At 38.7% G+C, this 21,516-nt stretch overlaps 1 protein-coding gene across 2 annotated transcripts; it reads right to left on the bottom strand.

The window, feature by feature from the left end:
• Positions 1-657: 657 nt before the first annotated feature.
• Positions 658-20,788, bottom strand: grhl2b (grainyhead-like transcription factor 2b). Of its 2 annotated transcripts, none has more exons than XM_042507060.2 (16): positions 20,427-20,788; positions 17,827-18,016; positions 16,551-16,618; positions 15,247-15,625; positions 13,988-14,049; positions 13,558-13,714; positions 12,085-12,196; positions 8,644-8,738; positions 6,502-6,660; positions 4,883-4,940; positions 4,527-4,666; positions 3,200-3,237; positions 2,928-3,019; positions 1,845-1,930; positions 1,678-1,742; positions 658-1,603 (listed from the first exon to the last, which is right to left on the bottom strand). In XM_042507060.2, the coding sequence occupies exons 1-16, from the start codon at positions 20,444-20,446 to the stop codon at positions 1,489-1,491; spliced, it is 1,836 nt and encodes a 611-aa protein (XP_042362994.1). In that variant the 5' UTR covers positions 20,447-20,788; the 3' UTR covers positions 658-1,488. The 2 variants fall into 2 exon arrangements, with proteins under 2 accessions (XP_042362994.1, XP_042362995.1); XM_042507061.2 differs by having other exon boundaries at positions 13,988-14,046.
• Positions 20,789-21,516: the final 728 nt, after the last annotated feature.

The raw sequence follows: 21,516 nt of genomic DNA, 5'->3' as shown, positions 1-21,516 counted from the left end.
AAGTGGACCAAGCCACCTAGCAACGTTACACAGTTACAACAGTTGCCCGAAACGAGCACTGACCAGGAAGAAAAAAAGCATGAGGAAGAAGAAAACCCACCTCATCGATTGGCCAGGACCGAAAACGGAAATCCATAAAGATAAAGATAAAGATAAACTTCATTGCCTGTCCCAATCAGTGACAGAAATTCTCCTTTCATCCCCTCCAGCCGGCTTGTTCACCACAAAAACAATGGAGCAACACCAAATTTATGCAGTCGTGGGGTTTTAATTTTTACTTTGCTGTTCAAACCTAATTGTTACCTAATTGTTGACTAAACACACTGCGTTCTATGTCACTTCCTTCTTTTTGGTTCACTTCCTCTCTTTGGTTCGCTGGATAGTCCATTTGCATTTCCCACTGTAAGCGAACTGCACCATGGTTCACTTGCAAGCAAACCGAGACCCAAGTTTTCAGGCGACCAGAGTTCGCTTGTTTGGTTCGCACCAGAATTTGGATGAGCTTTCACACCTGTACAAACTCAGCGGACTATCCAAGGAAACAAACTCTGGTTCCTTTGAAGCGGACCAAACAGCTCTGGTGTGAAAACGTCCTTAATTACACGGACAATTAAAGGAGCATGTGAATGCATCATTAGTCTTGTTTTACCAAAAATGACCTCTCTATCTTTATACGTTTATTGTTTTTTTCAATTTAGCCAAACACACAAGGCCAAGTGCCATTTTTCACCTGACAAAAGTTGTTTACAGTATTTTTTTAAAGGTCATTACCATCTTGTTAAGTCCTACAAATAAACACAGGCTATTTGTTGACATGTTAATAGTATGACAAAGCTGAAAATATAGAGACAAGCTATTTAAAAACTCCTGTGCACTTACAGAGGGTGACTAAAAACAACGTTTTTGAAATGTAAAGTACTTGAAATCCTTGGATAAATTGCTTTAAACAATGCAAAAAACATTAATAAATAATAACACAGCTAACAAAAACAATTGGCTGGCATGCAAAGGGGCTAAGTTAATTAACTAATTCAAGCTATACATACAGAACATCAGGCTTTTCGTGAGGCTACTCCTGATGTGTTATTTGGCAAAAACACAAGACTGTACAGAAATGTAGAGATTTTCTTTTATACAATCAAAAATATTCGGCAAAAGTGGAGAACGTGGAACTGTTCTCCATCATTTCACCTCAACACATAGTACAATGAGGAAGTAAATATAACCAGTTCATAAGAATAATGTCCTCTTTGTAAGATTGTCGTCCTCCCGCACAGAAAACATGACTTGCTTCATAGTGTAACAGTGTCAGAGAGGGATCAGGTGTGTCGGCGTTGACCTCAGAGCGTCGGGGCAACGTCACCAATGGACTGTCTCCAATACTGTCAGTCAGCTTATCAGCCAATCAATAGCAGCCTCGTAGATTCCAGCCAGCCGGCACTCACAGCGTCTCTCGCCTCTCAGTCCTCCAAGGCGGCTGACGAGCTGTCAGATCTCCGTCAGCGTGATCTTGTAGGCGTCTGCGTAGCTCTCGATGTTGAGGATGAAGGTGTCTTCGTTGGAGTAATGCTCGATGATGTTATCGTCCATGTTCACCAGGATCCTGACGCAAAACAGTCAGTTTTAATTTCTCAGGCTTTAAACGAGGCTCCAAATAGGCAAAAAAACCTCACTCACCCTTTTTTACTTTTCTTGTACACTTTGGCTATCCTCTCCGTCGGCACACCGTACTTCTCTGATATCTATGAATGACACGTGAAAGCAGTTTGTAAACAGGCGCTGTGCTGCAAACAAATTGTGCCTCTGACATCCCTCACACATGCAATCAGAGAGGCGTCACTCACAGCATCCATCAGGCCTCCGAGCGTGGGAGACTTCAGCATCAGAGCGTCAAACACCTCGTCAGTCTCCTTTCTTACATACAACAGCACTGCAGAGAAAAGAGGAAGAATGAACACTTAACTGTTAGCGTCGATATTTGTTCATTTAATCAATGAATCTACGTTTGGAGTGCATACAGTGCAAAACAAGTGTTTTGAAAATGCTGTTCCTGTTTGTCATTTCTGTCACAACCGGCCCTAAGTGATTCCTGTGTGTCTGCGTGAGTGTGATTTTTGTTCACTTTTACCTTTTTTTTTTTGTAATTCTCTTTTTATTGGTTTATGTGAACATACAAAGACCTTTCAATCATGTACAAAGGAAAATACAAACAAACAAAAAGTCAAATAGAATAAAGGTAGTAAATTGTTTACTTTTTTCATTCACAAACACACACACACACACACACACACACACACACACACACACACACACACACACACACACACCTTGTCTGCACTCCTTCAATCTACACACCTGCCTGCAATCAAGCCTGCAGCCTAAAAAAGAGCCAGCTCCACAAGCATTCCCTGCTGAGTTGCTGCTGAACGTGGTTTGTTGAGACAAAAATCCTGCTCTATTTCTGACACTTTTCATTTTTCCCCGGCTTGCCTGTTTGTGTTTTTGCTAAGCCCTCTTTGTGATCTCTGCCAGGATCACCTTCCTGTCATCCTGTCCACACCTCCAGCCGAAGACACCCACAAGAACACAGATCACCCCTCACCTCAGCCAACCATCGTACCCATCACTCTCATGCACATTTCACTATCTTAATAAAGAACTCTCTTTTTTCTTGCATATTGAATATCTTTGGAATATTTCATTTCTGTTCACAAAAAACAATTTTAAGACGTCCCCTTGGGCTGTTTTTTTTTTTTTTGTTTTTTTTTAACATTTTATAGACTAAATAATTACCCAATTTAAAAATTGATATTAAATTAAATTTAAATTAATATTCTTGACGTCTAGGACAACTGTATGATTTCTAGATATCAGCTGAAAAAAGATAAATAAAAAAACATGTCATGGAAGAAGGAGCCATCTTGTACCTCTCTTGTGCGTCTCCTCTTTGATCTGTTTGTGAGGCGATGGACACAGATCTTCATCTGACGGCCTGAACATCCTCTTCACCAGCACGCTCCTGAAAACACACAAAAACGACACGTGTCAGGTGCTGTAAACACTGTGTTTGCATCTTTGGTGAAGTGCACTTCCTCTGTACGTGTCTGGTCGGTTTCTGTACCTGTTTTTATTTGCATTCTTAATATTTGTGTGACCTGATGTAAATGAAAATGCTCATTTCCTGTTGACACACACTCACCCTTCTCTCTCGATCTCCTCTGCATTGAAGGTAAACACCTGCAAATGAAGGATTCGGCATTAATGTAAGTTTTAAGCTTTATACACAAATAAAAACATTGGCTCAAGTGGCACTTCATGAGGTACATATCCATAGTCAGTGTAGCTTTGGTGGTTTTACGGGAACGTTCCCATTAACCAAAGTCACACAACAACACAAATTAACAGATAATGGCAGCGGTAGACCAGCAACTCTCGTGTTCTGCAAGGTAAAATTAAGATTTTTGTCAATACTGGGGGTTTTGAAAATAGCAATAAATCGTATTCAGTAACGTGTTGGAAAGGGCTGTCTGATGGCAAGGTGCAATGGTGAAAATATTCTACATATAGTGTATATATATATATTTTAAAAGTTGCTTTTTTTAAATGCAGTTGTGGGAGACATACTCCTACTACTCTTTTAATTAGTAGTCTGTACCTGTAAGTACCTGTACCTGTAAAACTATGTAAAAATACACCTTTAGTAGTAAAAACCCTGCCTTCAACTTGTATTTAAGTTAAAGAGATAGTTTAAATAATTTAAGAAAAAAAATACATATTTAAAAATGTATATATATATTATATTTCTGAACAGATTGTTAATACTGATGCATAAATGTGAATGCAGCATTTAACTATTTTATCTGATTTAGGTGAAGCTAGTTTTAACAACTTCTTTATACTGTTAAAGTAGGTGGTTTTGTCCTTTTGTGTGTCACTTAAGGGTCAGACACTTCTGAAGGGTCACAGGATCAATCTGATGGGTTATGAGATGAACAGGACATAAAAGACAAAGAAATTTAAACAAAATCTTCTTGCACTTTTATTTTGCTTTTTTTGTGTGACATATTGCAGACTTTGACCTCTGCAGGCATCAAATAATTATTTAAATGAAACTATCTGATCACGATCCTTGATGTGAAAAAATGTAAAAAAACAAAAAAAAAAAAACATAAACATAAACAAAAACAAAAGGTTAAAATGTACAATATTTCCAACCAAAATGTCTTTAACTAAGTAGAATGTAGAAGAAAATGGAAATACTCATGCGAGGTACAAGAAGCTCTAACTTGTACTTGAGTAAACATGCATTTCCTCCGCAGCTGAGAGGCAGTTAAACTACGTTACAAGTTTGGATCTGGAGCTTAAATGCAGCCATCAGGTCATTCGGAAACTAAGCTGTGGCTCCAATTTCAAATTCCTGCTGATGAACTCAGCTGACAGAAAACAAGTTCTCTCAGTTTTATTCATAGAGGAGAAGACTGAGTGTGAGTGTGTGTGTGTGTGTGTGTGTGTGTGTGTGGATCTACCTGTCCGGCCCTCTGTAGGTTCCCAAAGTGAACGTCGGGGATGAAGAGAACAGGCTGAGCCTCCAAGTCACTCATGGTCTTGAAGTAAGTGGTGTCGGACTTCTTGGGAACGCTTATCACGCCTACACCTCCGTCTTTACCTGAACAACATTTGGAAGATGATTTAGAAAAGAAATAGCAACAAGGAACATGCAAATGAATACTTCATAGTCAAAGCAGAATAGAGAGATGTGTTCACTGTCATTTCATGTAATCAAGAGGGTGATTCATAACTCTCCAGTCCTCATATTGCACCCTGGATCTAAAACTATCTTTGATTTTCGAAGCTAAAATTTTACAAACAAAATGACACAAACCTTTTGACTTCTTGCGGAACAGTTTACGCTCCTCGTCTCTTATTTTCCTCTCTGCTCCCTGAGGAAAAAAAAAAAAAAGATTGAACACACCAAGTTGTGGAAATGTTACCGGCAGTCTTTAAACAGCTTCTCTCCTGACAAAATGAGTAATCACTACATCGTTTACGTTGTGCAGAAAAGTCTCCATTTTCAGAAAACCACATGGGGGAGATTGCATCCCATGGTGTGTTTACACTATAACGTTTGTACAGGTGTATCTGGAGGCTCACTGTGCAGGTGAGGCCACTAGAGGGAGGACTGATGTCAGTATTTAGCTCCCTCACAGTGTGTCTGACTGCACTAACGGGTGGACCATCAGCGCAGTCAGACACACTTTGACACATTAACCTTTGCTGCAGCATTTGCACTTAATGGTAAAGTAAAAACAAAACAGCAGCTCACCACATCTCAGATTAATTCAAGGTCAAAAACACAAATTTGATAAATGCACATCATTTTTGTGTGGCTCGAGATAAATGAAAATAAAAAAACGAAAGCTGCAAATGAAAACTCAGAGAGAGAGCTGTTTTACAAACATTAGAAATAAAAGCATACTTTGATGAGGGCACTCTTAATATAATAAAGCTTCATATCAGAGAAAATTTCACACGTCTTCTCCCAAAAATAAACTACTGAAAAACAAATCACCATGAACACAGCTGCAGCTATTTGTCCTGTTGTCCTCCATTCATCTGCTACTTTTGGCAGATATGTTAGTAAACTAAATATCTTTAAGTTTTTGTTTTTTTTCTGGCATTTTATAAATGAAAAATATTAATGAGAAAATAATTTGTATATCAATTAGCTACATCCGTTGTGGCAAAGCTGGAATGCTTTGCTTAGTATGTCAGAAAACAGAGATAGTATAAAATGCTTTTGTTTGGTTTTTTTTGGAGTAAACTCCATTATTCTCTGTGAGCTATGAAGCTTCATGCTGTTCTTTAAGGAAGCTGAGGTAAAAATATATGTATTGAAATTTATCATGCAGCATGAGCTAAATTAGAAGAAAATTCCTTGCTAGGTTTGAGGAAAATGGTTAAGGGATATCTTATTACAACCAAAATTAAGTGCAAATATTTAAAGCAAGCACAGTTATGCCCCTAAATCTTTAAGAGTTAAAGATCTTTAGTTGCACATTTGAGAATAGAAATCCCTCCTCTGGCCTTTGGAGTTGGCAGATTTCAAGACATCCAGCAGGAGAGCAGGTTGTGTAAATTATGCGAAACAGAAGGAGAATAAATCAGACTTTGTTCTATATTGTCCTTATTATGATGAGCTGAGAATGTCTATATTTGATGAAATGTCTCTTTAAAACCCAGAAATGATGTACAGACAAATCAAATCAATAATTTGCAGGCAGCTCAAGTCACAAAGGAGGAATATTACTCCTTTAAATTGACACATTTGAATTTGCTTAAAAATGTGATGATAACAGGGACAACAGGGAGCAAAAATCACAATACAATGTTTATAAGTATATCAATAGCACACTATTGATATACTCTCTTCATCGTCATTGATTAACTGACAAATTGATGAAACTCGAACTTATAGCTGATGAGGAGAAAGTGATTTCTCACCTTGTCACAGAAGACCTTGATCTGTGAGTAGGCCCTGTGCAGCGGCTTGTTGCTGCGGTTGTTGTAGCTGTACGTGTCGATCTGGATCATCAGAGGGAGACCCTTCACCCCCTTCTGTGAGGAGAAGTCTGTGCTCAGACAGTTGACTGTGATGAAGATCTGCCCGATGCACAGAGGACACAGACAGAGAGAGAAGAGGGGATACAACAAATATCAGTTTAGTTTTTTCTTCACAACTTTTTAGATGACCCTAACCTGCATCTATGTGGATATCTTATATTTCTTTTTGTGATCGTAGGTACAATTTTCATTTTTAAAACATGTGGAGTGAATACTTCTCCTCTGACACATTCTCCACTGCAATTCAGGCCTGCATCCTATAAAGTCAGTATTCAAAAGCTTTACAAATGCATTTTTTCATTTTTAATCAAAGATCACATTTGAAATGTCTACATTGAGGGTCATGAATTATCCAGAGTAGGCGATGTTTCTGGAGATATGTTGTTTGCTGTTGAGTTTCAAATGTTTTGTTGAAACACAAACAAAATTCCTTTCACCTCTGTTGCATCTGATTTGCAGCAGAAGTTTCAGTTATCATAAAATCCCTGTAGATAGAAATCAAAACTACATGTTACTGCATGGTTACATAGCATATCGGATTAGTGAGAAACTGTTTCTTTTTATTTTGGTTGCTTGGAAAACATAATCCTTTCTTAAACTAGCAACCACTGCTTACGATTGCTACTTACTGCAAGCTGCGCTTGGTGAAATTGTCCCTCCCAGCTCCCTTACAGTCAAGATGGTTGCGAAAATAACTAAAATGGAGATTTATGCATGTTGTATCGTGCCTTCCTTTAGTGGATCTGAACATATTGCGCTGGAATTAACCTGCAAATGAGACCACACTTTTCTATGGATGTCAATTTTTAAGCCACGGTGAAGGCTAAAATGTGGCCTCCGACACACTAGGTGAGGCTTGTTATTTGTAACTGAGCCGATTTTGGAAAACGTGGCCCTTACCAACTAGTTAGGAGGAGTAAGGAGTCAGAAGACAATGATGCTATAAAATGTCATAGCAATAGGTTTTTCAACAACTGTGAATCACCAAAACCATGAGAGGCCACTGAGCATGCAGTCATAGATGTGCACACAAAATATAAGGCTGATTTGTTCAGTAGTTTGCAAGATTAGCTTGAGACAGATGCGTACACACACATGCACACATGACATAATGCATGTTTTTGGAGACTATGCCGATTGCTAATTATCCTTTGAACGAAGTAATGACAATATTTGGAGTAATTCATTCATTTTGGTTTTTCTTTTAAACCTACAACAGTAGAATACAACATTTAAACTAGCTGTGCATTGCACCTGTTCCTGCACTGCAACAGATACACTCAGCCTCAATAGTCACACAGTTTAAGAGAAAGAGAGCGATAGAAGCAAAGAGAGAGAAAGAGTCAATATTGGCCCAGAGAAGTGTGCTTGGATTTCCTCCAGCAACGTCTTTGTCTGCAGGGCTGCTATTACAATGAACAAGCCACATAACACACACACACACACACACACACACACACACACACACACACACACACACACACACACACACACAGACTGACTCACACACACAGTCAGCCACATTCACACAGAAATGAGGGCAAAACAAACAACAGAGGGTGGGGACTGGGATCGGTGTGTGTTGGCCCTTGGGGGCCTCTGGAGTTAAACAGTGATGGAGAAGGAGCGGCCACAAAGGGAGTGGGCTTCACAAAGACAAAGAAGACAAACAGAGCAAAAGTACACAACGCTGCCCATCAGCTTTATGACGGGCGGCAGAAAACGTCACAAGTTTTCATTCTTATATTTTAACAAAATGCTGGAGGTTTAATTCTCCATTTTTGATTTTTTTTGTTGTCTACAGGTGAGGTTCTTGCATCACAGTTAATTTGTCGAGCAAGTGCATTTGTTTGCCAACAGCTGAATCAGCACAAAAAAACCTGTCCCACTGCTTTTTTTTTAAACATCTACAACACGCCTTCAGCAAGAGTAAATATGGCAAACCGGTTTCTAGGAAAATTACAGTGACATTTATGTCTTGCAAAAACAAAAAAAAGAGACTGCAATATTTGTGTTTTGTACCTTGGCCTCTTCATTTACGTCCCAGGTGAAGGAGATGGCATTGTAGGCGATTTCTTCAATGTTGCTTATTGTGTTGAAGCTCTCCTTGTAATCAGCTGTGAGGACAACAGAGGGATGGTTTTTATTCCTAAAAGCTTTCAAAAAAAACTTCCACTCTGAAAGCACACAAAAAAATACCTTGAGTGCAGGTATAATCAAATTCTACTTTGCCCGTATCTGCTGTTTAAAGAGAATTAACCAAACATATCTCCCCTCTGAAAAAAAAGGAACACTCAATACACAGCACAAATTGGTAAATAAATGACACAAGCAGGTAGCTATTGTTTGTGAAGATAAGCAATCAAATGGCACGCTTCAATTTTATAAGATAAAACCTTATCTGCTTGGGCAAACAAACTCTCAGAGGCTTCAAAGGCAGCGGGGGAAACACAGGAGGCTATCTGGCTCTGAGAACCATATTAAAAGCCAGTCAGGTGAGCGCATCAGCGGCTATTGTTGACCTGAGGGACCAAAAACTGGAGGGACTTTAAATGTGGGGCGCTGAGTGTACTGGTATGCTGTGGGAAAGGCTTATATGTATGTTAAGGAGCTGTAGAAAACTATGCATGTGTGACTTGTTCCACGTACAGTTTTACTTTTTATGTAGGAATAAATCAGTTGGAGTTGATAGGAAAGTGCCCATGCAGGGAGAGATTGCATTGTGCCGTGATCTGCCCTGAACTTTATAATTTTAATACATTTTATTCTTTAGTCATGCTTAAAGTTTCCTGTTTTATTTTGTTAATTAACATGTCCTCTCGTTTCAGATCACTTGTGTTTTCCCGCCAGTTTTGATCGTCTGCCCCGCCCTGATTAGTTTCAGCTGTCCCTCACTAGTCCTGCTGTCTACTCACCTGTTTTCACTCCCCCAATTAGTGTCTCCCTACTTATACCTGCAGTTCATTTGGTGTTTGTCAGGTTTTTTTTGTTCTGCTACCTGGTTTTCTGTGTCTGCCTTGTTTTGGGACTGTTTTGTGACACTTTGTTGGTTTTGGTCTTTACATGAGTTTGTGTTTCAGCTACAATAAAAATCACTGTCACAACAATTCTACTGGTCACTTCTCAGAGCATCCCCCCTTTACCTCAGTGACCTCGAACCCCTCCATCATCCTAACCGCCGTTACAGAGACACTTCCTGGTCCTTCAGCAGGTGCACAAAGCAGCAGGGCAGGCAGCAACACGTCTATCTGCCAGTATCCCCCGTTAAATAGCCCCATTCAAATGATCCATTCTGTGACGCGGCCCAGGGGCATGACAAACCCTCCACCGCTATTCAAATCAGCTCTCTGGACAGCTTCAGGTTACAGGTCGCATCCAGCTACAGGCCGACCTGGCTCTGAGGAGCAGGGTGGTGGGGTCTGTCATTTGACCTACTGAGCTGTTTGAATGGAGATTACCCACTAAAATGCATCCACGTACTCACATGAGTCACATGACTCATAACCGATTTATAATTCGTAAAAAGATTTTACAAAATTAATTGGCAGCAAATTTGATACTTGATTAAGCAATTTTAATGGAAAATGGAAAAACCCTGCCTCTTTAAATGAGAATATTTGTTGTATATTTGTATTTATATTATTTTCTTTGGTCTTTAATGATGTTTAATTAAATACTTTTGTGTTTTTGGAGTGTTTGTTGGACAAACCAAGCAACTTGAATATCTCAGCTTTGGCTTTGGGTAATAGTCACTGACATTTTATGATACAAACCGATTTTTGAATAACGTGAAAAAAGTGTTTGACTGTTTAATTAATTAAAGTAATAATTAAATGGATACATAAAATAAAAAGTACTTTGTTATTGTATTTTAATAATGTTGTAGCCTCTTACCATTCTCCTTGTTTGTGCCAACAAAGTGTGTGAGCAGACAGGTGTGCAGCTGTAGATGCACACTGTCTTTCTATGGCTGATTCACACAAACACAGACTCATTACACTAGCAAATGCCAAAGGGAATCATGCTCAAAAAAGATAACGCACTTCCTCTTAACAGGATCAACTGGCAGTTTTGAAAGATGTTCCATCTTCAAATCATGTCAGTACTGAGAAGCTGTTTCGCAGCAAAACATCAGTAAATTAAACTTATTGCAGTTTTCAAAAGTTTCATTTTAAAATGTGCTGTTTACATATTTTTGCATTTTTTAGGGCAGTGACTCCCTAATTCTTTTTCTTAGTTTAACAGTTTAGGAAATATTGTCTTTACTACTACTTTCTTGTCTTTACTTTTTTACTTTCTTAAAGCCAAGAATACATGTATTGTATTAAATATCAAACTATTCCATTTACTACATTTGTAATAAATATCAAACTATTCCATTTACTACATTTGCGATCAATGTTAAAGCATGCATGTCTATTAAAGGGCACATTTTCTGCACAAATGAAGTTTTACATTTTAAGTTTTTATTATTTCGAGTGAAAAATAGGAAAATGTGAGAAAAGTCCACAACTAAACTTAAATTTGTGCAGCCGGATTTTCGCGTTCTTATTTCCTCCCAAAGTAACTGCTTTATAACTTAAACATTTTTCTCATGACGTTCGGGTTGGGAACAGAAGGCAGATATAAAGATATGTGTGAATCATGGGCTGATTAGGATTTGTCTTGGATGACGTAAACATAGGAATTAAGATGAAGATATATATTGGGCAAGAATTACTTTCAACAGACCAAAACCAGCCAAGGTAACAGTGCGGCTAGCATTCCTCTCCCTGTCCCAACAAGCTGTGCATAGGTGTGTGTGTGTGTGTGTGTGTGTGTGTGTGTGTGTGTCCCATCCATCCCAAGTTTCCCACATACCTCTGAATCTCTGCCTAGTTAGCAGGCTTGGACCTGTCAAACTCAAACCGCCTACGAGCTTCTCACACACACACACTCATTCAATAAGGCGTAAATATGCTCCCTTCAAATTCGAATCTATCAACCAGAAAAATGCCGACAGACAAAAGGTCAAAAGTTTTCAGATATAAATATAATAGGAGGCTGCAGATCAACAGTGTACACTCGTGGGAAACGCTGCCAGAGAGAGAAAGTTTGTCACGTTGTTTTGGATTATTTTGCTCAATCTCCCAGGTAGTGTCGAGGAGATTAGAGGATTTATGTTGTGTGTCTCAGCATCACCTAGACATTAGGAGATTCAAGTGCGTGTGTGTGTGTGTGTTGGGCAGCCTCCTGTTTAATGCTGGATGAAGGTGGGCAGCTGAACAGCCTCAGGCAGACAGTTGGGTGGGGGCTTGTTTGCTCTCAGATTGGTCATGCCTTGTTTATTAGCTAAGTGCATTCCAGCTTGTGCAATAACATAAATCTGTCATTGTCTTTTGGTTTGTGTTGTTCCTTTTGATTGATTCAAGAATTGCTGTCGCTCACATAAAAACACTGAGAAGGTCTTGGAGGAAGTCTTACCGATGTCTAAGACTCTCTGTTTGGCCGTGTGCTGCCGGGAGTGCCAGTACTTCCAGTACTTCAGCTGCTCGTCCCGGTTCTTGTCTTCGCTGAATACAACCATGATCACACTCTGAGGAGAGGAATGAAACGGAAACAAAGGCCAAATGATGATCAAATTTAATACGTTTTAAGCAACTATTTAAAAATAGAAATCTGAGAAGTGTGTGAGAAGTGTGTCAAATGTTCAGAAAGGAGTATAAACCTATTATTTCCGACACCTCCTCAGCTATTCTTCATTTAATTAATTCATGAACTTCATCTCTAACATACTTATGATGTATTATCCTATTATATCTATCTAATATCAATGTATTGCCATACTGTAAGCAAGGAGATAAATTGTGACCTTTTTAGGTCAATTTTTAGAGAAAACTGTTAATTCTATACCCTAACATAACTCTGCTTGTTTCATAGTCCTGTGTTTTTTGCGTCTGGGTAGAAGAGTTGAATGGCTGAAGATAGATTACATCACTGAAGAGTCAGGAGGTTTGACAACACAAAAAACCCCAAACTCGGATTGGTGGTTCAAATACCGCTGGGAACTGCAGGGAGTGTGTATTTTGGAGAAATGGGCCTTCAGTCTACTGGGACATTTTTGGGGGGATTTTTGTGGGGGACAACAGGAATTTGGAATTTTTGGCCTTCGGAATAACGGCAGGGCACCAAACTATCTGATTTAAACTTAAATTTACAGTTTACAGACTGATTTTGACCTACTCCTCTTGCTGTAGTAATCCGCACACAGTTATTCTGTGTAATTACCAAACTTTGGGGTGCTCTAACTTTTAGTTTAATCTTCAGATTATATACAGTGAATTACTGTAGATAATCTGGCCCAGTATGAGTTCTATCAGCAAAAGTGCCAAATCTCAGCAATCAGTCTGGTGAGCATAATATATTAATCATTAGAAATCATGGACAAAACAACAAAGACCCAAGTTGTAATAAACTTAAATTCTGTTTATTTGTTGTTGTGTCCTCAACTTCATCTGGACTCATATCTGTGTCCAACTAAAGAATCTAAGTCAAGTATTCATTCTCTTTTAGCTCTTTTTTGGTCTCAACCAACTCCTGAAGAACATATCTGACTTTTTAGCTGCTAAATGCTCCGCTACCTTCACTAGATAACTGTATCTGTCTGCTGGGGCTGAGCGGGTTGTGAAAAGTGGGTTTAATAGAGCTTTTTCTGGAAACACCTCCCAGCTGCAAGTGGAGTTGGGGGCCATAAATCCAGAACAGTGAGCTGAAAGATACTAAAACGCTCTGTAGACCTAATTGGAGCTGTAGAGTTGCCTCTCAGTTTGATCATAAGTAGAATTACATAGCACGAAAAAAGGATCTGGTGTGTTTTTTTGGGTAATCTATAAAATACAGCTTAATCAAAATAATAAAAACTGGAATGACTTAATAGCAGTAAAAAACAGCCCTCACCCGGACTTTGCTGGTGGGATGACGGAGGCATTTGTTGGCACTGAGCTCGTTGAGCGTCACAGCGTAGAACTGGCCTTTGTTCAGGTAAGTCATTGGTCCCTCACCCTGCTTCTGACGAAGCGAGCGAGTGGCATCCAGCGTGTACTGGAAGCTGTCACTGCACGCACACACACACACACACACACACACACACACACACACACACACACACACACAAACACACATACAAACATAAAGAATATGTGATTAGACATAACAAGGTGCGATGGGGGCACAACAACACACATGTTGTCATTCTTTCCAGATCACTTCAAGTCATTTTTTAACATTTCAAAATGGCACATATTTGAATATTCACTCTGTAATATATTTATTAGTAATTGTGCTGTAGTAATGAGTAGACTGTGTGATGGTTTTCTGAGTGACTTACACTCCCTCCTGGTGAAATAAGAAGTCATCTGTAGCCAGAGAGGAAGGTGTGTGGTACTTCTGCTGAGGACACAGAAGACACAGAAAGAGGAAATTATTCATTTAGCCAGAGAGGAACTGGTTAAACAATGCTGAAAATGAGACAAAAAAACAACAGTATTATAAAAATAGATCAGAATGACAACATAGAGTTTTAAGGCAAACAAATCATTTTTTTCCTGTTCAGTTAAAGAACCTTCACGCATTCCTGGCAAATTTTTTAGATAAACCAGCTCTATTTTTTATGCACAAAGCCATCTTAATAACTACAAAAAATATAGCAAGACAGGTAATTTTCATTGTAAATTAGAGGCACCTGACACCCGATCGCGGGCCAAATTTGACAGAGTTAGTTTATTATCACCTCTTTAAAGGAATATTTCACCATCAAATTGGTGATTTGATTTTATTAATTACTTACCCAGTGCTACACTGAATTTGTGATAAGATCTCTTATTCCTTGCACACCTCCAATGGTGAACAAAAAATCCAAAAAAAGCAAGCATTCCTAATGATTTCAAATAATTGAGGACCACAACAGCAAAATCCTATCAAATACAGACACCCATTTACAAACTCTTACACAACTGATGCGGTATAATCCAGTTTTGTTCATCCAGTCATATGCTCCGCACTTCCCAAACACATGCATTTTTGCTAAACCTTCATATTTTCACACAAGTAGCATGCCCGGGCAAGTTTGTGCATTTGAACTCTGCTCATGCATTCAGAGTTCAAACACATTTGCTTGCCCACACACGCTAGATGTCCATGTGTGAGACTGTTTATGTGAAAATGTATATGACCAGATAAATGAGACTTTGATTACGCTGTACGAGTTGTGTGAGAGTTTGTAAAGAGATGTTTTGATGTAGTTTTGCTGTTGTTTAACGCGGACCCCTACGATTTCAGTTCATCAAGAATTTCTGTGTTTATGTCTTCGCTCAGCTTGGAGGCATGTGATAAAGTATTCTTCACATATTCAGTCTAACACAGAGTGAGTAATTCATATATAAGTTATTATTTAGTAGCTGAATTACTCCTTTAACGAGAGACGAAGAATTTTTAGAAAAAAGTCTGAAAAACAACCATGATTTTGCTTGGATGAAATATATTTCCCGTTTAAATTTGATTATCTTGTGACCCCATCAGGTTGGAAACCACCGCTTCAGGGTGTGTTTTGCCTTTCCTGTTATAACACGGTATCTGTTTCTTTCTCACCCCGTCTCTCTCTTCCTCGTACGGGCTGTCAGGCGGACTCTGCTGATCTTCTTTCACATATGCACTGTGACTGACGTTGGTCACCTCATACGGACTCTGTTCGTAGACCACCCTTGACGACTCCTCTCCCTCCGCCCTGTAGTGAAGCCCCGCTCCCGTCATGAAGACGGGCGCGTACACCTCGGCCTTCACCACGGCCACAGCTGGCGAGCCTCCATCCCCTGACACCGCTTCAGTGGCGCTGCTGAAAATCTCCCGTTTGGTCGCCTGGTGCTCCGTGTTCAGCGACAGGTTGACGGGAACAGATTTCAGGACCTGGACACGGTTGTCCACCGTCTCCGCCTCGCTTTGGCTGCTGGGGTTGCTCGGCAACGCAGACCTAAACAAACCCACAAATGTAACAGGATTTAGGATATGTTTCTGCTCTTTGTCTTTGAATTACGTTTCACCCTTACTGAACAGCATTTTGGATTCCAGATTAATTTCATGCCTCTGTAGGCTGAGAAAACCGCCGTGCACAGCCGAGAATTACTGAGAACTGAAACATTTTGTTGAACTGCTGTTGAAAAGCTGCCATGTTCACATGTTTGTTAGGGCACAAGGACACAACAATGAGTTTTGTTGAGTGACATTGGATGTAAGCATACAAGAAACCTCCTCAGGGCACCTTTAATTATCTTAAAATTGGCATAACTGAAACCCTGAACCTGTTTTACATCTGCTTTCATTTGAAGAATCCCACTAAAAATCTGCGTTAACAAAATGTTGCTTACAGATAAAAGAAATGTAACGATACATCTAGCTGAATTTTTCCATTGTTTTGTTTCACTAATTAAAAATAAATGTCATTTTTGTCTATAAAAGGTATTTCTTCCATAATCAGTGACACATTATATCATGAAATCTTTGTATTTTCTCTTTTTTTTTTCTGCAAGGATCAGGAGGTTTTCACCGGTCTGAATCCAGCCTTTCCTTCTGTCATTAACTATCAGATTTTCAAGTGAAACAAGATTGACTCCTGATATTTGCACACATGCATACTAGAAGTGCCTCTCTTGTATCAGTATAATCATGTGGAATTTGTGTTTTATTCTTAATAAAACAGAAAGTGTTTCATATCTGACAGTTTTATATGTACTCTTATTAACCACTAAAGGTGCAACATGTCAAATGTTACAATCCCTGAGCTCCAGGATTTAATTCCACACATTGCTGGGAAGGATCTGCCCACAACTACATGTTTAGCATTTTTTTTCTGTCTGTCTGTACATGTGCAACCTCGAGCGAGACACAGATTCACTGACCTCTTCTCCTGTTCCTCTGTAATTTCAACGACTTTGGGAACCTGCAGAAGCCTCTTTTCTTTAGGCACCTGGGGGAAAGAAAGAGGACACGTTATGCTGGCTTCCAATCTTTATTTGACTTTTCCTCATTGTAGAAAGTCAGAATATGTCATATGAGCGACTTATGTCTCCGTCATTTGACATGTTTAAATGAAACAGTAGAAAGTAGCTGTCACCTGTTTACTCCAGGTGTCTGCTCAGTGTGTTTTTGAGCATTATTACAGCCTGAACACAGAATGTAAAACAGAGAAAATTGTTGATGTACTGTAGTCATAGGGTTCTACGTTTAACAACAACAAAACTATATAAAAATATCAGTTTACCAACACTCTTGTGCAGAAAAATCCGAGCCTCATTTATCCATTCGTATGCTCACTTCTTCCAGAAGAGTCAGCCATTTTTATGCTCTCTTCAATACCAGACTCTGGCACTGACAAAAACAGTAATTTTACCTCTCTGAACATGGGAGCTGCTGGTCAACAGCTGCCTCCACCAATTAGTTTGTTTCTGTTATTGTGCGACTTTGGTGTTTTAAAAGGTTAATTTTCACTAGAGTCACACAGTAACATAAACTTACTCAATGATTGAGGCAGCAGTCAACCAGCAGCACCTGTGTTCAGCAAGGTAAAATTACTGTTTTCGTCAATGGAGTCTGGTTTTGAAGAAAGTATTGATTTCAGTTCCGTCTTCTGTTAGAAAGGGCTGTCTGTTTGGGAAGTACTGAGCATGCAACTGGATATATGAGACTTGGATTACACTGCGTGAGTTGTGTGATAGTTTGTTAACAGATTTTTCAATATAGTTTTGCTGTTGTTAAACACAGACCCCTTTGCTCCAATAATACATCGAGAATTTTTTTCGTTCACCCTTGAAGCATGCAAGAAAAGCAACGTTTTCATCACAAATTCCACATAACACGGGGTGACTAACTGCTAAACAAAACTTCATTTGGGGGTGTAAGTATTTCTTTAAATTAGCCTTCCAGTCAGTTGGTGTCCTGAAACAGACAAAAGCTCTGGAATAATTATAGTTGTAAAGACTTATTTGATCCAGTCCTCAAGGTTTTGATTTCATCATGCAAGAAAGGTGCAGTGCAATACCCTACCACACATTACCACTACTACACATATTTCAAGCATTTAAACTTTTCTTACCACCACTTCAGTACTCAAAAGATATTCAGATTTTTTTTTTTATCATAACAGACAAAGAAAGGCATCAAATCTTCCATCCAGACCTTGTAGTAGTCATAGAGCAGGCCCAGGGCGTTGGCGCTGTCCTCGTCCCCGTTGATGCTCATCATGGCCTTGGTGGCGGCAGTCAGCGGGTTCTCCAGGTACGACCTCCATGCCTCGTCCTCACTGGTGTAGGCCCGCCGCACTGCGGGGAAGGAGCTCTCGTTGGGTACCACCACCACCAGGCGCTTACTGACAGACACACATAAACATTTGAATTTCAAGTGGCCGCACAATATATTGTTTTGTTCTTGTTTTTACCATGTCAACTCATGCAATAAACACATTGTGAAAGATCGCTATTTCATCAACAGAAAACAGCACTTATTATTATTTTTTTATCTGTGCCTTTTGTGCTCATTTTTATATTCAATTTGTTCAATAAAATAATGTTGGAAGTAATTTCCTTTTTTAAAAAAAAGAACAAGAAATTGGTTATATTTTAACAGTATTGTTATCAATATTCAACAATGTTATCTAATATTTCCCTCATATCGTGCAGCCCTAAGTGAAAATTGATTAATCTGCTGATTTTATTTTCACAAATGTCAAAACTTTGAGAACATCTGTTATTTTAGACATTTTCTCCACCAAACAAACAAAAGTTAATCCACAATAATGATACTACAGCCCTTTTTATAGCCTTTCTTATGTGTTTATGTGGGTTTAACTCTTCACTCTGTAGGCCCACTTAAGTCGGGATCACAGACCAGTTAAACACACAGTGTTGTCACAACATGTCTTTGAACTCAGCCAATCACAGGAGAGGCTCTGAATGTGTGACTTGCACTTGTTGTACAATGAACGGCAGCAGTACAATGTCACACCGTCAGAAAAAGTGAGTTGAGAAATATTTTTAGCTATGAAATTTGGAAACTTACAACTTGAAATGACTAATTTGTATTGTTGTGGTTTCTTTGATTGGCATGTCTGTCAGATCTGCCTGCGGAATAAAACAACTCACTGGTCCCGCCTCTTATCTGTGACGTCACACTGATGCAAACCTTTAAAGAAAAAGGTATAATACAGAAAAGAGGCGCTGAGGATGAAGCTGGTTAACTTTGTCTGGTTCAAATTATCACAGCTATTTTATAGTATAAATTTGGGTCAACTTCTCCATGGCAACCAATGTCTGCATGTATGAAACAGCCAAAGGAGTCTACAGTAGGTTATGATTTGGCTAATTTCTCATTTATATCTTTGCTCTTTTATTGTAAATCTGTATTCTTTACTTTGTTTAATAAATTACTGCTCTGTAAAGCACTTTGAATGGCCCTGATGTAGGCTATAAAATATGCTATAAAACAAAGCTGCCTTTCCTTGAACATCTCTACTCTAGTGGATCTGAGATGTGGGTCATAATAGTGGCAGTTGTTGCTGCTGCAGCACTGATGCATGAAATAGCATCACTGCAATTATACTTAGGAATATGTACTTGTTTTAAACACACCATCATGCTAGGAACAAGTTTCCTATTTCACTAATGATCTAGAAATATTCAGTAATTTATATAATAATTAATCAGGAGTCCGACAATCAAACAACCAGCTGGGATGAGCTCATGGTGGCTTAATTTGTACATTTATTTAAATATAAAAATCCTCTTAAAGGCTGCAACTAATGATTATGTTGATTGTCAGTTCATTTGTGGATAATTTTCTCTATTAATTGTTTAGTTGTTTGGTCTATAAAATGTCAGTAAGCGTTTGAGAAGTAAAGTCTTGTCCACAACCTGAAAAAATTCTGTCATAAGGGTGTAAAGAAAGAAGACGACATTCACATATAAAAAGTTGGAAATATATTATTTTTACTGTTTCACTCTGCAAAAATGACTCAAACTGATTATTTGATTATCAAATTAGTTGGCTGTGAAATGAATACTTGACCATGAATCATGAAGCTCTATTAATAATGCAGCTATAATTAGTGTATAGACCATCAATAAGAAGAGATTTATGTCAGTCAAGGTTTAATCTGCCATATTTTGATATTTAAGAAGAAATAGGCCTATATATTTTTTAAATGAGAAGAAATAATTTTCAAAACCACAATACTATCTAAAAAAGTTAGAAAATGCGTTTCTGATTGTCGTGGAAGCAGCTCTGACTGCAGTACAAATGTTCTAATGTGTTATTTAATATAAATAACGGAGTTTGTGGTGTTGCAAAACAACACAGTAAAGGCCCACAGGCAACACAAACTGTCCTCACTTAAACGCATACACATCGCACACTGAAGGCCCAAACCAAAAAAAAAAACATAATGCAATGCAAACATAGACCTTAGACTATTATTTTCAATCAAGGACATCAAAATGTTTAGAAAATCCTGTCCTTCCATTTTTCCCCCCCATCAGTCAAAAATGGCGAATTCAACTCTAATGAAATCCACGGCGCCAACTTTCTCCACAGAAAAGAGTTCATATTTGTTATAAATATGCAAAAGTGACACAACCGGTAAGTCTTTTCCTCTGATAGAACCTATATCCGAATTTAAAATATAGTTTATTTTAATTAGCGAATAAAAAAAAACAAAACAAAAAGTTTTCCCTTCAAGTTGAAACCATCAAAGCTCCTGTGTCTCCGCAGGCTCGATCACTTACTTGTCTGTCTCCTGTGACATATTTAGCTTCCTCTACGATTCTTCCTTGTGAAACTGGACTTTCAAGTCGGAGCAGGTAATAGAGTGAGAGAGTTGCCAGAAGTTGGGCTACAGGTAAGTCGACTTTTCTCGCCCCGCTTCTTTTCTCCCTGCCCCTCTCTCTCTCTCTCTCTCTCTCTCTCTCTCTCTCTTCACTGTCTCAGGTAAAAAGCCGCTTTTGTCCACAAACAGCCAATCACTCTGCCTGTCTCGTGCTCAATTTGCACGCAGATTATAACGACAAATATCCACGCATCCTGCTGCCATGCTTTATGATTATTTGCCTTGGCTTCCTTTAATGGCAGCGAGTCAACTTTGGCTGAAATTCTTTCACTGTGAAAAAGAAGAATTGGAGGTTGCAGGGCGAGTCTGGCGCTGATTGGCTGCTGCAGATTGAGCCGGGCTCTGATTGGCTAGTTTGGCAGAGAAGCAGGTAGAGGCCCACCTCACCTGCAAGCAGGCAACAAGAAGGCATTGAAGGGATGACACAGAAAACAGTCATAACAACTAGTCATGTTCGACCCTTTTCTTTTTTTTTATCGGACTTCGAACTACAGCAAAGACCTTTGTCTTTTCATCTTTTATTGGATATTTTATTGAATATTTTTAATCACTATAATTGCTTGTTTTGTGTTGTTATTGCTAAATTTAATATGATTTATAAAAGAAAAACAGGTAAATATAGAAAGTTTGGCCATTTGTATCTGATTGCACAGTAGCTTACAGTATGTTATTAGAAGGAAAAGGGCAGGTATTAGAAGTTTTTACTTCTTCCTCCTGTTTGTTATTAAGTAGTATTATGCATTATATTATTATTACTAAGTATTATGAGAAAAAGTGTATCATGAGTTTTTGTTCTTGTTTTGGAAATTACACACTGAAATCAGCAAATAAACCAAATATTAATATTAATATGAATTTTGTGTGTACATTATTATTGAGGACTACACTTCATTTTTGTGTGGGGTTTGCTGGGTTCCAGCATTTTGTTTTTGTGTTTGTTTGTTTGTTTGTTTGTTTGCTTGCTTGCTTGCTTGCTTCTTAATATAATG

Source organism: Plectropomus leopardus, chromosome 17 (assembly GCF_026936395.1).
Source record: "Plectropomus leopardus strain MGB_pleo_1.0 chromosome 17, ASM2693639v1, whole genome shotgun sequence".
In the NCBI taxonomy this organism is placed as follows: Eukaryota; Metazoa; Chordata; class Actinopteri; order Perciformes; family Serranidae; genus Plectropomus; species Plectropomus leopardus.
The sequence above is the reverse complement of the archived record's forward strand: the minus strand, read 5'-3'. Positions and strand labels throughout refer to the sequence as shown.